This window comes from Vigna umbellata, chromosome 2, assembly GCF_029865625.1.
Source record: "Vigna umbellata cultivar VRB3 chromosome 2, Vumbellata_1.0, whole genome shotgun sequence".
In the NCBI taxonomy this organism is placed as follows: domain Eukaryota; kingdom Viridiplantae; phylum Streptophyta; class Magnoliopsida; order Fabales; family Fabaceae; genus Vigna; species Vigna umbellata.
In genome coordinates this window covers 10,200,880-10,217,220 of record NC_142166.1, presented here as the reverse complement: position 1 = coordinate 10,217,220, position 16,341 = coordinate 10,200,880, and the positions used below count along the sequence as shown (strand labels likewise).

The window sequence follows — 16,341 nt, the reverse complement described above, 5'->3', positions numbered from 1 at the left end:
TTTAGTACATGTTTGAAATAAAATCTACATAGCATAAGTTTATTATGTGACAGTAGTGGTAATGTAGGTTTAAGAAAGACTAATGTGTAGTCAGGAACTCTTATGAGACTCCATTATCTTTTGTTAATGTACAAGTTAAAATGTACAATATTGAGATAAACGATTTATCGGCTTAAAAAGTCTTATGCCTTGAGACTATAAAGCAAGATCATTAGGTTTGACATAGAAAGTGTTATCACGCAAGCTTGAGGTTACTTTTAAAATTACAAAATCGCAACCTTATAAGGAGTTTGTGAGAAAGTCTTTAAATGACATCTTTTTGTGTGAAACATGTATAAAAGGAAAGCATGTTAAAGTCAAATCAACGAAGTTAATGCTCAAAAACCACTTAAGTTGATAGACTTATTCATTCCAATCGAACTAGATTTATTGATGGTAAATGATACGATCTAATCGTCTTAGATGAATTCTATGAATAAACTTAGATAAAATTATTGACCCATAATGATGAAACTTTCAAACTCTTTCATAAATTTTACAAACATGCTTAAAATGAAAAGGTCTAGCAATTGTTTCTATCAAAAGTAAGTTTAGCTTTGGGCAACCAAAAACAAGTCGAACGAGGTTGACTCCCAATGTGTAGGTTGACGGGATAGCCTACCATTTTTCAACTTTTCTTTTAAAGAACTTTCTTTTTTGATAAGTGTTTTTTGATAAGTGTTTTTTTGATAAGTGTTGTTTATGTGTTTGGCCTTATTTATTTACTTATAGACATTGGTATTACTTTTTGGAAAGTCAGAAAGCAATCGACACCAATAAAATCAAATCAAACTTGATTATTATAATCAAACAAAGTCAAAATGAATAATACTCTACAAATCAAATTATATATAAAGAAATTAATGTAAAAAATGTTTGATATAAAATATTGACAACAACCAACTTTTATTCCCAAAGCATCATAAATAAAGTGAATACATAACAAATACAATAAAAGACCAATAAATATCACAAATTATTATCAATGTGAACTCGCTCTTTTCCATAAGTAAAAGAGATTTTCATTGGTAAATGGGATACACTTCTCACTAGACGAGAATAAAACTTGTTGGGCGATCAGAAGAGTTCTATCGCTGGCCAAGAAGGTCATGAAACACTTCCTTCAATTCGCTTGAAACTTACACTTTACAAAAATTTTAGGAAAATTATATCTCCAAAAGAATTTTGTTTTCATGAGTTAAACAAAAATCTACGTCAAAAAGACAAAAAAAATCTAATAAGCATGGGAAACAAGTTATTATCACACTTATCGATGCTAAACTCGAAGAAAATTTAGTTGAAACCTGAACAGACTTGATGTATTTTTCCTAAAGAGATCTTGTATACTTAGATACCGAAAAATAACTTTATGTCCTTATTTGTAAGCTAAAAACAACAATAGTAATACTTATAATTTATCTTCAAATAGGGTAACTCATTGTTGCTTAAATTTGAAGAAATAAAGGTAGAATTGGTTAGATGAACTAATTTAATGCGTATACATTAATTATCCCATTATAAAAGTTTTGGTAAAAACTTTTACAAAACCATCAAATAACCCTCATTTGTGTATGTTAGACACTTGCAAATAGTTTTCGATACTTCTTTTAATATATTTACATTCAATTCTCCCTTTATTTTAAAGCTAACCTATATAACTTCTATGACATTCAATAACATCTCTTTCTACATTGGTTTATAAATTGATAGTGAATTCCTATCAAACGGTAAGTGGAATATTGTTGTTGTAGTATGAATATATACAAACATAATTCACAGTTTGGACCCATTATTTAAAGTAAAAAAGAAAATTGGTATAAATTTTTCCCCACTTTGGATTTCTCATAAACTTATGAGTCAAAGAGTAATTCTATTTATGATATTGTTAATCCATGGGTGAAATTGAACCTAAATTACATGATAATATAAGTTATATATATATATATATATATATATATATATATATATATATATATATATATATATATATATATACAACAAATTAACAAACATAATGAAAAAATTATTAATTTTTATATTAATTATATTCAAAGTTTGTGCTTTCTTGTAATTAATGGTTAAGTCAAAATTAAACTTTACATATTATACTAATTTATATGTATATTAAACTTTACATATTATACTAATTTATATGTATATTTAGTTTTCAACTAGGCAAAGTCAGTATTTTTCTTAAAAGAGATATAAAAGAAAGTGAAAAACTTAGGTAAATTAATATTAGGGGTTAGTTTCACTCAAATCTTGCCTTAACCCATTTCACATGAGGTTTTTGGGATTATGGCTTTAAAAATGGCCATATCGAATGGGTAAAAAAAAATAACGCATAATTTTAGAATGTGTAAAGACCAACTCATAGGTCATGGACCTAAATGACACTGTGTAACAGTGATACAAAAAGAGATATTCTTAGTTCGAAGAGAAATACCAATATAAAGGAACTCACACTAGGGAAAAATATTATTAAGAATTCAAGTGTTAATTTAAGTCGCACGTTGATTTAAAACAAGAAAGTTGAACATCATACAAAAATGAAGATTCATAAATTCATAAAGGTGATATTAATTCTTTATATGTGTGTTTGACTCATATCTGGGTAGTATTATATCTTCCCGTTAATTTGTCGTATATATATATATATATATATATATATATATATATAATATATATATATATATATATATATATATTTACGACGTGGTATATTATCTATATCAATCTCGTATTTGTGTAGGTATTGGTCCATGAGCTTTATAGATTTTAAAGACGATGAAAAATGATACTTTGAACACATATATATTTTATATTCATTTGACATTATTCTTTCTTATTCGTTAATTTCTTTTTTTTGAAAAAATACAAAAATTCACTCTTGATTATTTTATCCTTGTATTATATGTCAAGTGAATGTAAAAATATCTCACCCTATCATTGTTCTAATATGATATTGTTTAACAATAAAACTATATTGAAAGGAAAATATAACTTTCTTGTCAAAAACATCTAGGAGTAAACAACAACGAAAGGAAACCCTTTCAAAAGCTTGGCCATCACTCTATAAAAGGACCTTTGTCCATGATTACTCTAGACCTTAATTAGGGAAAACAAGTTTTCATAAGGTGGTTCAAATTTCCCCTCTCAGTCGGCGTCACCTGAAATAGAAGTAATAAACGTGTCATATGGAGCTAAAGCTTTCAAATAATTACAAAGAAAACTTCATTAGAGTTAAACTTATCATCCTCACCAAAATTTCTGGGTGTTTTGCACTTGAAACATTCTGTTCTGCTGGCATAGTTATGGACTCCACAGCCAATTCTGATACACAAGAAATTAGAGGTCAATTTTTTTTTTCCGATTCTTTCATGTTAAATGAGTCATTTTATTTTGAACAATGACCACTATTTGTATTATTCTTTCTCAATTATTGTTACGGGCTTATGGTTCAAATACTCTCCTTTTTCAATGTTTTACCTACTAAAGTGAAAGAAAAAAGCATTCAATTCTTGAAATGTAGCTTTAGTGTGTAAACTTGCATGTTTTAAACTACACTGCTCAGTTTCTCATAGTTAGAACAAAATTACAGGATGATAATGTGAACTAACCTACTGCAAATCCAGTCACCAGTTTTCCACCCAGGAGGACAATCAGAAGCATATCCTCCACAGGGGTCAATGTTTCCCCCAAATCTGCAAGAATAACCATCTTTCAATGCACCACATCTGTAGCAGCTTGATCTACTGGCATAGTTGTGAGCTCCACAGTTCATAGAAGTGCAATACCAGTCCCCTGCCAAGGTTTCAGTCCAGTTGTATCTGTAAGTTGTTGGGTCAGGACCTCCAAATTTAGGGTATCCACAAGTTTGGCATGAATCTCTCTTCTTGAAATTTATGTGCTGGCAAGCACCACACATCCAATCTCCTCCAGACCAGCTCATGTTTCCTGTTAAATTAGTTTTAATGATTTCTTGTTTAAGTCAGAAAAGAGACACACCACAACTTCATGTGCTTGTGTTCAACTACGATCACGTGCTAACAAGAAACACTGATACATACTTTGTAACTTAAAATACTAAATAAGAAGTGAAACTCAACAATATATATTTACTAATAATATAACATATGTTAGAGAGGGTGTACTTGACAATTTAATATTCTTTTTTCTCCTACGTTGTATCATGCAAAGAAATTTGTGAAAGTATTGTTTGGATAGGGATCTGTGATGTTATTGATAGCATACTCTGTCATTGGAGTTCATAGTTGATGTTACGTATGTTGAAACATGCAAGTCTTATTTATATATAGAAGAAATTTGCATATGATCATATGATTGATGAATTATTTGTGGTATGAATTGTAAATGCACATACAAAAAGTTTACCTTGTTGGAGAGTAAACGATTATAGAAATATGACAGAAACAAATGTTTGTTATTTTCAGAGAAGCAGCTTGTGAAAGAGATGGTGAGTTCAATGCTTTGGTGAAGGGCTATATATACTAGCCTACGATAAGAAATTGTGGGTAGGGACATGATTTATCCCTTATCTACTAATCTTGATATCAAAGAACCATCCTTGTCAAAGCTTAATCTTTTGGATATAAAACTTTTTTTACATGTTAATTTATTTTTATAAAGAATTTAAATTTTTATCATAAAATATGTTGTTTCGGTAATTTTTTTAATATTGAAATTCTTGAATTTTATTTTAGTAATATTTTCAGTTATATACATGTTGTGTTTGTATTAATGTAGATCCTAATTGACATGATTATCTTTTTATTTACGTTATGTTCTTTTGCATTAAATGTTCTTTTGCATTAAATTCAAGTTTCATTAAGTTACACGAGCTTAGATAAGGTATAATAATTTTTCAATTATATATTATAACAATTATCATTTTATATTATTTATACTAATAAGAATATTTTGATAATCTTTAATTTCTAATAAATAAATATTTTTTTTACAATTATATATTATAACAATTATCATTTTATATTATTTATACTAATAAGAACATTTTGAAAATCTTTAATTTTTAGTAATTAAATCATTTTTTATTTGTCACATAATTTAAATCCTACATAATTTTCCAAACTTTACTTTCAAATATTTTTTTACTCATCTCTAAATTTCTTAAAGAAAACAATCAAGTCAGCTTCAAATGTATCCACTCTCTCACCAAATAATATTATATTAAGCATTCATAAAGAGAATGTAAGCGGGCTTATGATTGTACGTTAAATATAATATAATTTTTAATAAATCCAAAATATATTTTATTAGAAATACATTAACGTAGTAAGATAGAAATGTTATAGTAATTAAAATTTTGTCTTCAAATATTTGGTAAAATGAAAACTCAAAATTAAGTAAATTGAATAACTACAGCAAGAAACTAGAATGTATATATGTCCACACTTTCCTCTGTATATATGTTTTTCCAACAATACCCTTCTTTACATTATTCGAATGCATTATTGCAGAACATATCCATGGCTGTGAAGGCTTTATGAGGGGAAGCTGTTATGTGAGACTGCTTCGGAATCCAATTGCCTTCACCAAAATAATATTATTAACCAACCGATACACCAAAATTCATTATAGTCAATCAGAATATTTAAGCCACAACTAAAATGATTAATCTTAATTAGTTCAAATAAAATCGGGTTCTATAAAGGTAAAAGTACATTATTAGTAATATAAATAAGTGATTCTGGTAAGGTAGGGTCTTCTTCTTTATGAGAGTATTTATTGCAATTTTGACTAAAATAAATTTAATTTGAGTCACAAAGTGTCATTTACATGTATTATTTGAGAAAATTGATAAGATAACAATATATTCAATAATGGACTTCCTAGAAATAATTACTATTGGGCGTAGTTAAATAAATTACTCATACTTTTTTAAATATTCTTATTATTATATGAAATTGTCATGGGTAACGCAAAATATATTTACCTTATTCAAACTAATAAAAAATTATTGATTTTGGATTAAACATATTTTTAATTCTTAAATTAAAAAAAAGAAATCCGTTTATATATTAAATTTTAAAAATAATAAATATAGTCTTTCTAATATATATGTTTGAAAATTTGTAAGCTTGTTAAATGATATTATTTACCTAATTTTACATATTTAAATTTAAATATCAATTTAAAATATCGTTAAATATATATATAAAAAATTAATATTATTAAGTTAAATTTCTTTTTAAATTTGAAAATTAAAATATAAATAAATTTTAATTTTATAATTAAGTTTGAAGAGTACAAACATGTTTAATGTACTAGTACGATGAAAAAATGTTATAAAGAAAATGTCTCAGTGACATGCAGCTTTCGAATAAAGCTTCACTAGGTAGGCTTATGCACTGCACAGTGTGAGAAGAAGGGTGAAAAAATTATGGAGAATTGATTCGTGTTTGATGCACATCCATTATGAAGGTATTTTTTGGATGGCTGGATTACTTTATGCCAATAATAGAAATGCCATTCGAAGATTCACATCCAACACCTAAGATCAATCCTAATGTCTGTTGGTAATATAAACTGAGATTATAGGCCTCAGGACATGATTCTCCATCACGCACTGCCACATCTTCGCATGCTACCTTTCAAACAATACAACCATGCCTTACTTTTCTTTCCTCTTTTTTATTTCTAAAGCAACATTGCTATTAATATGTTTTAGAATAAGGATCGCGGCGACCAGACGCCGTTCTGAAAGGACAGATCACCCTGTTAATTTGTTTTTCATACTAAATATTAAAATAATTTCTAAACTAAACTTGTTTAGATTTTTTTTAGAGAATAAATTAGGAAGATTCACCACTTCTTCTAGTAACAAATGAGTTACCACTATAAAAGACTATATATCATCTTTCACATGAAATTTGAAGGATCACTGTCTGTGAGTTTTTTTTTTTTTACTTAACTTTCTCTTTACAATTTATGATGATTTTTAACTCTAACTTTCTTTTACACTATAATTTTTTTTTAAACGACGAAATAATATTTAAGTTTGTATCTTTTTATCTTAAATATTTTTCAAATTAGAAGAAAAATATTTTATATTTATATATTTTTTATCCTAAATGTTAAGAGATAGATTTTAGATTAGACATAAATAGTAGTATGATAATAGTCCGACAAAGTGTAACAATATGTTTAACAAATAATAAATATTTGTAGGATATTTTTAAATGACTCTCCTACTATTGTGAACTTTAAATTTAACTTAATCCTACAAAATCGACTTGTAAAATGTGGTTTGTGCTAATTTATATACAACAAATTTGTCTTATTTTGTCGATGTGGAATCTCCAACATTAAATGCATAAATATGGATTACACTATCAAATATGAGACTCATGTCATATAATATATATAATTAGTAATTTAATTTTTGTATTTAGGTCTATGATTCACTTTCATCCCTATATTTCTTTATCCACTCAATTGACTCTCAATATTTTTTAAATAAAGTCAAGTTGTTCATTAGTATTAAATTGGTGTTAATGATGTTTGAAAGGTGACATGTGTTTGAATTTGAAATGTGTCATGTCAAACTCTTTGAAAAGTATCACGTGTCAAAATCTAGAAATGTGTCACGTATCAAACTAGAGAAGTCCTAAAGCAAAATATAACCCAAATTTTGACACATAATACTATTCAAACGATGTTAATATCAATTTATAATCTTTCATTACACTAATCAACATTCATGATGCACAATCTTTTTAAAAACTATAAAATTAGTAATACTAGTAAAGGTATAAAAGGTAGAAAAAAACTATACACACAAAAATAACCATTACAAAACACAATCTCTTAATTATTATATATTGGTAATATATAAGGATTTTAATTTAATATATTGTAATCTTTCCTTTTTAGCATAATATATAATATAATAAATTTGGATTAATTCATTTAAGAAATTGTTTTTGAAAGTTATGTTTATTAATATCAATGATAGAATGTTTAACTGTTTAGAAGTATTAGATAAGTAGTGTTTTAAAAGTTTTGATGATAACTAATATAAATATCTAATACATATGTATCTTAATAATTAGAATACCTATATTTCTTGAGTTGAGTTGGGTTTAAATCATACTCAGTTGAATATGATATATGTTGTGTTTACTTGAATCAAATCCATGTTAAGTTGGGTTGAGTTAGATCCACATCAAATTGAGTTATGTTAGGCCACATCAGGTCAAGTCAAGTTGGGTCATGGTAAGTCAAGTCAAGTCAGCCTATGTTGAATTGTGTTGGGTTGGGTCCACATTAAGTTTGGTAGAATTGAGCTCGTGTCACGTATAATAGTTAGACTCATGTTGGGTCGAGCGGACTTAGGTTCACTTCAAACTAAGTCAAGATAGGCTCATGCTTAGTCAAGTCAAATTCGACCCACCTTGGGTTAAGTCGAATGGGGTTGATAATTAGATAAAGTAAAGTCGAGCAAAAATTGAGCTGAATTAAGTCTGGTCTATGTCGGCTTAAGTTGAGTTCGGTCCTTGTTAAGCCGAATTGAGTGCAACTCATATAAATCTATTTGATCATGTATCACATTGATTCAAGTTGTGACGAATCCATATTAGATCGAGTCATGTCAAACTCGTGTTGGATTAAGTAGAACGAAACCTACAACAAGTTGAGTCAAGTCAAACTCGCTTCAAACTAGGTTTGGACCAAGCTAGATCAAGTTGAGACAAGGTTAACCATAAATAAACTTATATCGATAATATGATATCAAACTCACGTAAAATTAAATTGGATTAAGTAAATTGAATCGACCGACAAATTAAATTATATCTTAAACTTTCAATTAAATTGAAATGATAAAAATCAATCAAATATTAATTTAAAGTATACATAAATCAATTTACGATTTTAAATATTTTAAAAACACATGTACTTTAAAAAAATTTAAAAAAAAACACTTATTTTATATTGAGGGTTTGAGAATTAAAGTTCTCCAAACCATGAGTTAATAAAAAAAGGACTACAAGTATATTAAAATACGCAACCACATTGGTTAAATTCACATCTCAACGTCAAATTCATAGTGGCATAAAATATCAATTCGTTCTTGCTTACGTTTTCCTAGCTAGGTTCGATAAGGAAGAATCCCAATCACCATTGTTCAAGAGACAAGATGAATATTCCACCAACAGTATATAAATAACTCGCTTCTTCATTTTTTATTTTCCAACTAAAGCAGAAACACTATATGTTCTCCATCAAACAATCTCATATCTACAATCTTTCTGAATATATAATAAATATTACTCCTAGACATAAATCTTTAAAGAAACATGTATCTCAACTAATATGTCAACTTAATTTATTTAAACATAGTTGATTTATATTTTTATTATAATAATTATCAACATCCAATTTAGTTCGAATAAATAAATTTAATTTAAAAAATATATAATATAAAATATAAAATATACAAAATATTTTATATTAATGGTAGAAAAAAAAGAGAAAGGACGAAATATTCTTTTAAATTTTTGAACTTTAATTTTAGCATAAAGAAAAGAATAAATTTGTTTTTAATCTCAGGAGCCATTAGCTTAAAATTTTATATATATATATATATATTCACCTCACTCTTAATACCATCTTCATGTTTTAAACGTATTAGTCCTAACAACTAAATAATTATTTTTTTTCAATCATTTTAAAAATACCAAAAAAAACTACAAAATTTTCAAAAATTAAAAACACCAACATTTTCAAACAGAAAATCCTTTTAAATAATTACGTAACCACGATTTCTCATTATGTAGAAATAAAGTCGATCCTTGTTGAATGCATAAAAAAAAATGTTTCTTATAGTGTTATTTTTGAGAAAAGTTAAACATTTCGAAAATCACGTCAATTTTGTAAAATTAATTAAAGGTAATGCTCTTAGATGGACGTAGTACGGTGTTAATATCTTTTCTACGCATAATCGATTCCTGAACACAAAATCTAGTTTTCATAGATCATGTCTTATTTTATGGTTTTTCATAGTTTTTCCAAAAATAAATTATGGTGGCGTCTTCAAAACCTTTTTTCTTAACCCATTTTTTTTTCCGGTTCATCGTCCTGTCGCAATCCCGTTGCTATAATAATTTTTATTTATTTAATATAAAGACATATACAAACCTTAATTATTAATGTAACCACGTGTTAATATACACTATTACAAAAACGAGTTTTGACATTCGATATTTTTGACCTTTCACATTGGCCCAAATTCTAATGTCATAGTAGGAGACGTTAATTTAAGATCGGAAGAAAAAAGAAATGTTGATTAACGTTGTAAATTAGGGATATCCAACATCCACTACCGTTGAGTGTAATTTCTGGGTTTGTGAAAAAGGGTCAAATTTACGTTTGAATTTACCTTCCCTGACGTGAATTAATGTTGGTTAATGCATTAACAAATGTTTATCTTATGGTTTTTTTAATAAATCATTTGTTTTACTGTTTTGCCAACTCTAAAAAAGTAGAAAAACACCAGTTTGACATTTCATATACCGAAAACTCTTTTTCAACTTTGTATGAACTAATATCAAAAGTATAAACTAAAGCTATCTTAAGAAAAACTAAAAATTAAAGCTATCAAAACTTGAGGTATTAAAACTAAACTAATGTATTTCATAACTTCATCGCTCTAAAAGATACACTGCTCACTCCTATCATATCTTTTTCATTGTAGCTTATCTTATTAGTGATAGAATGTTGAAGCGCTGCAAAAATAATACAACTTATATTATGTTTGTATTCTAATGTTTAAAGTTGAATTCCATTTGTAGTATGTGAAAGATACGTCATTACCTTAGTCTAATCATCTCTAATTCTTGCTCGAATGATGATCTTGATCCAAGACATGACATAGTAGTCGCATGCCTATGAATCTGACTACTTGTTACACTAAACATGACAAAGAAAATAGTAAAATATGAAGGTCTAAAGTTCGCATAAGAAAATTAATAACTTCTAACCTTTGAATACAGTATTTAAATTTGTTCTGCTCTGAGCCTACCCACAATTCTAATTAAATTTGAAACATTTGAAACATAAGTTAATATATTAATATCATAATGAAGTGATATGGAATAATGTAACAAGGATTTTAAGTCAGGTTTCATATTTCTATGTAGGGAATAAAATCATACAATTGTGCAAAAATGACGTGGTACAATCACCATCAGTTGCCAATAGACCCAATCACGAATCACAAATAATGAGTTGATTAATTAGGTAAACCTTTATAAAATTATACAATGAGTAACATATACCTATAAATGTATGACATGATGTACATCTTTCTTTTGAACTCACCCATCCATGTTTGCAAATATGATTGCTTGAATTCAATTGTGTTTCAAGAAGGTTGAATGGTTTGAGGTTCAAAAAATTCATACATGGATGCCAGACCTTGGTCCATAATGACGGTGTCCATGACAAGAAAGTTAAGTATATCTATGAAAAAGTAACAATTTGAATATTTAAACAGGAAAGACAATGAAAAATCTTATATGAACCATGATTGTAGGATTGAAATATTTAACATCCTTTCTCCACCAATGACCTCTAGTGCATTATTTAGAGTAATATATAATGGCACATGACACTAAAGGTCAAATACTCTTAAATCTCATTCCAGCTCTACCGGTCCTTTATTCAACCTGTATAATTTTGTCATTACCTTTGGTAAAGGATCATCCTCTGCTTCTGTCATGTCATGATCTTCATGGATCATAGGTTCACGCATGGGTTGTTTCTCAGGATGAGAAAACTAAAATAAACATTTTAAAAGTTATGAATAATTTATTTTTAACTTTGATACAATCATCCTCTTCCATGTCATGGTCTTCATGGATCATAGGTTCACGTATGGGTTGTTTCTCAGACGAGAAAACTAAAATAAACATTTTAAAAGTTATGAATAATTTATTTTTAACTTTGACACAAAAATACTAAGAATAACAATATAATACTTATGGTGGGCCACAATATGGCATAATCAAAGCTTTAGACCAAACTATAAATGTACCTAAGGCCTCCCCTACAAATTGGATTTCAGAAGTTGGCATAGGCACTTGAGCATGGGGGCTCGGGCTACATCAATTGTCATACGTGTGTAGTAGAGTAATAGAGGAGCACCATGAATAGTTTGCCCTCTGGAAGTTGTCATCCTATGACCACTACGTGCGGGGGATCTTCATCTACCAATAACTCGTACTGACAAGTGTAGTTAATTTGATCTACGATAGAGCATGATCATTTTGTGCTCATATGACGTCCTGTTGAATCTTCAGTGGAGAGATTGTCGCTCTGCTGGGTAATGCCCTGAAGTCTTTCTTCAAATGCTCTTTGTATTTCTTGTTATTATTGGAGATGTTCCATGAAGCGCTGCTCCACAACAATCATGCGTTGGTTTCATTTGGAGCTTCAACTTCCTCAACACCTCCTAACTTAAGGATTTTGTACTTCTTTGTGTAAACCTAAAGTAGTCTTTCAATCCAGCAACTCCAAATTAGGGAAATCATTTATGGTGCAAACCAACATTGGACGCAAACGGAAAGTTTCTTAAGAGTATGAATCCAAGACCTTAACGCCCTCTTCCCACAATATTTTCAAATCATTAATTAACGGTTTCAGATACACATTAATGTCATTTCCAGGTTGTTTGGGACCTGATATCATCATAGACAACATCATATATTTTCTCTTCATGCATAACAAAGGAGATAAATTATAAATCAACAACAAAACTAGCCGTGAACTATGTTTTCCACTTAAGTTCCCATAAGGATTCATACTATCGGTAGCAAGTGGAAGTCTTAAGTTTATTGGCTTTGCACCAAATTTTGGAAATGTTTCATCTATCTTCTTCCATTGTGGGGAATAAGTTGGGTGTTGAAGAAGATTAACACACATTTCATCAACATGCTGTTTAAGGTTCTTCACATCTTCTTTAGTGGAAAACAATCGTTTCAACCTATATATTATAGGAAAGTACCGCATCATCTTAGCAAGTGGACCATCACTGTCTTCATCACCATTATTTCCATCAACATTCTTCTTAGACTGTGGTAAACCACATATTCGGCAAACCTTCAATAAACCATATTCATCTTTATACAATACACAATCATTGGGGGCATGCATGTATCTTATAGTATTTCAAGCCCATTGGACATAGATTTTTATTCACCTCTTAATTACAGATAGGTAACATGTTATTTTTTGGTAGCATCTTTTTAAAAACTCCAACAATTATGTGAAACTTTTATCGATCCATCCATTCCTTGCTTTTAAACTAAATAATTTCAAAGTTGTCGATAGGCATGTAAAGTTGAAGCATTTTGAATACAACTCTTCCTTTGAATCGTTCTTAAGATAATCATATAAATGTGCTCTTCCAAAATTTTATTCACCAACATCGCATACCATGTCCTCTAAATGATCAGTCATTCATTTGTCCACATAATTTGTTCCTCTTGACATTGTAGGCCTTTGTAGTACTTTTCCATGCTAAGTCCAAACTGTATAACTTCTCATTATACCATAAATAAATATATGATCACCCATGTTGCCCAAGTTTTGACATATTTGATTAAGACAACAAACACAAAGATAAAAATATGTTTCGTTCACAAAGTTTCTCTGTTCTTAAACATATTGTAAGAACTCGAAAACTCCTTTTTCATACTCTTGATTGATACGATGTTCATTCATCCACTTTCAATACGTATTATTTTTAGAAAGTGAATAAAAAATAATTTGACATATAAACGATAAGTGATTATATTTATTGATATTATTTAATATCATCTTAATATTATTTGTTTGGTTAAAATTCTCGGATGATCCTCGTATTTGTACTTAAATCTCAATTCAGTCATCAAGTTTTAAGTAAATTCAATTTGGTCCTTATTTTTTAAAATATGCAATTTGATTATTTCCGTTAATACAAAACTAACGATGTTAACTCAATGCCACATGTTAGTCTGTGTTCTTTTTTTTAAATTCTCTTCTATTTTTTTTAGAATTGCCATTTGTCAAATGAGAATCATGTCATGTGATAGAGACAATGTGACATGACAGAGACAATGTAATGTGACAATGACAGTAACACATCATGTGAAAAATCTGAATTTAGTCATTTTATTTGTATATGATCTCATTTTAACCCTAATATTTTTTAATTGGACCAATTTCATCCCTCTCCAAATTAAAACCAAATTTATCTTCTATATAGATCTATAATGATATAATAATTTAGAATAAATATATTTAAAATTTAAATAAAATTGATTGTAAAATATTAATTTAAATAAACTTAATCTAATTAAAAATATTTTTAACAGTATTAAATATATTTAAATTTATATTTTACATTGAACTTTATTTATACAGGTTGGGTTAACCTGTTTTGTCACCTCTAATAAATGTTATAATTATTATAATGTTATTTTTAATAAAACTTAAATTTTTATTAATATTTTTAATAAGGTTAAGTTTATTTAAATTAATATTTTACATTGAATTTTATTTAAATTTTGTTTTTAAATTTTAAATATATTTATTTTAGTTTGTTATACAATTTTTTTAAAATTTTATATTTGAATTTATAGTACTATTATTTTTAAACCAACTCTAAGTATAGAAATTATTAATATATAAATATTTGAAACAAAATTTAAATAAACTTCAATGTATAATATAAATTTAATATTATAAAAATTATTTAATAAAAATATCAATTTTTAATGAAGATATCATTATACATCTATATAAAAGTTAAGTTTGGTTTTAATTTGGAAAGGGATACAATTGCTCCAATTTAGAAAAAACATTAGAACTAAAATGAAATCAAATACAAATAAAATTATTAAATTAAGATTTTTCACATGAAAAGTGTCATTGTCTGTCACGTCACACTGTCTCTGTCACATGGTAAATTTTTTTTTAAATAAAAAAATAAAAAAATTTAAAAAATATTAAAAAATAGAAATCACAAACTGACACGTGACATTGAGTTGACATTGTCAGTTTACTAACGAAAATGACCAATTTATATCATTTTTTAAAAAATGAGGACCCAATTGAGACAACTTAAAACTTTGATAACCGAATTGAGATTTTTATACAAATGTGAGGACCATCCGAAAATTTTAACTTTTTTTCTTTACACATAAATCATAGGGTTCAAAAACCTTATAAATACACATAGTATTTCACCAAAATATACACAATTCACTCATACTCTTTGTTTTATTTAAAAGATTCAAATTTTCTTACTAACTTGAGTATTAGAAAGTCTTTTATATGTAAATCTTTTAGTCCGTGCATGTTTATTATGAATCATGATATCATCAAGATTTTGGCATCTATCCAAAAACATATTCTAAACTCCAAATAAGAACAATATATAAATAACTGTGAAACTTATATTATAAATTTGTTTTATTAAATTGAATTAAACTTAAAATTATTAAATTAATAATTAAAATACATAAATAAGTACAAATAAATTTGATCGTATTACAAACTAATTTTATAAAATTGAATTATATTTAAAATTGATTTTTTTACGTATTCAAATACATCAAATTAGATTTAGAATTTAATTCTTTAGCGTATTGGAATAAATTGGAACACTAAACTAACTGAAACGGTATTAAAATTAAGATATGGTTTATAAAAAAGATATACGTAATTATCTCACCAGATTCAGTGATGATGTTCCTTATTATATCATAAAACTGTCACAATTTCCAAAGGGCATCAGTTTCAATTTTATTATTACTTTTTGAGAATCAAAGTGCCGCGACGCTAATTAGAACACAGTATAGCCGTTGCTTTTGTATTTTCAATTTTCCAATTTCTTTAATTGGGGGCTAATAACGTCAGCCAATGCCAAAAGTTTACAACAAACCTAATTGATAATATTTTATGCAAGTAGATGGATACCACGCTTTAATAAGAACATTAGATAATGAGTTAGACATGCATATGATATAAAATGTGTTGGGTCTCTAAAATAATATCATAAATGATTATAAAGACTTGTAGAATTTAACTAGGGAACTTAATTGTGGAACTTTTTACACATTTAAAGACTAAAATAAATATTTTATACTTTTAGAAATTTAATTGGTCATTTACCCCGAAAAATATATAAAACATTTGACTATATATATAAGTGACAGAAAAGAAATAATATAACGAAAGTGTGGTACATATATAAATTCTTAGTGAGGAAAAAGG

General features: G+C 27.4%; 1 protein-coding gene across 1 annotated transcript; it reads right to left on the bottom strand.

Annotated features, from left to right (window-relative positions):
- Positions 1-3,025: 3,025 nt before the first annotated feature.
- On the bottom strand, positions 3,026-4,527 carry LOC124848180 (RNA-binding protein csdA-like). The gene is made up of 4 exons (XM_088107953.1): positions 4,435-4,527; positions 3,660-3,996; positions 3,302-3,372; positions 3,026-3,209 (listed from the first exon to the last, which is right to left on the bottom strand). The coding sequence occupies exons 2-4, from the start codon at positions 3,989-3,991 to the stop codon at positions 3,196-3,198; spliced, it is 417 nt and encodes a 138-aa protein (XP_087964079.1). The 5' UTR covers positions 3,992-3,996; positions 4,435-4,527; the 3' UTR covers positions 3,026-3,195.
- Positions 4,528-16,341: the final 11,814 nt, after the last annotated feature.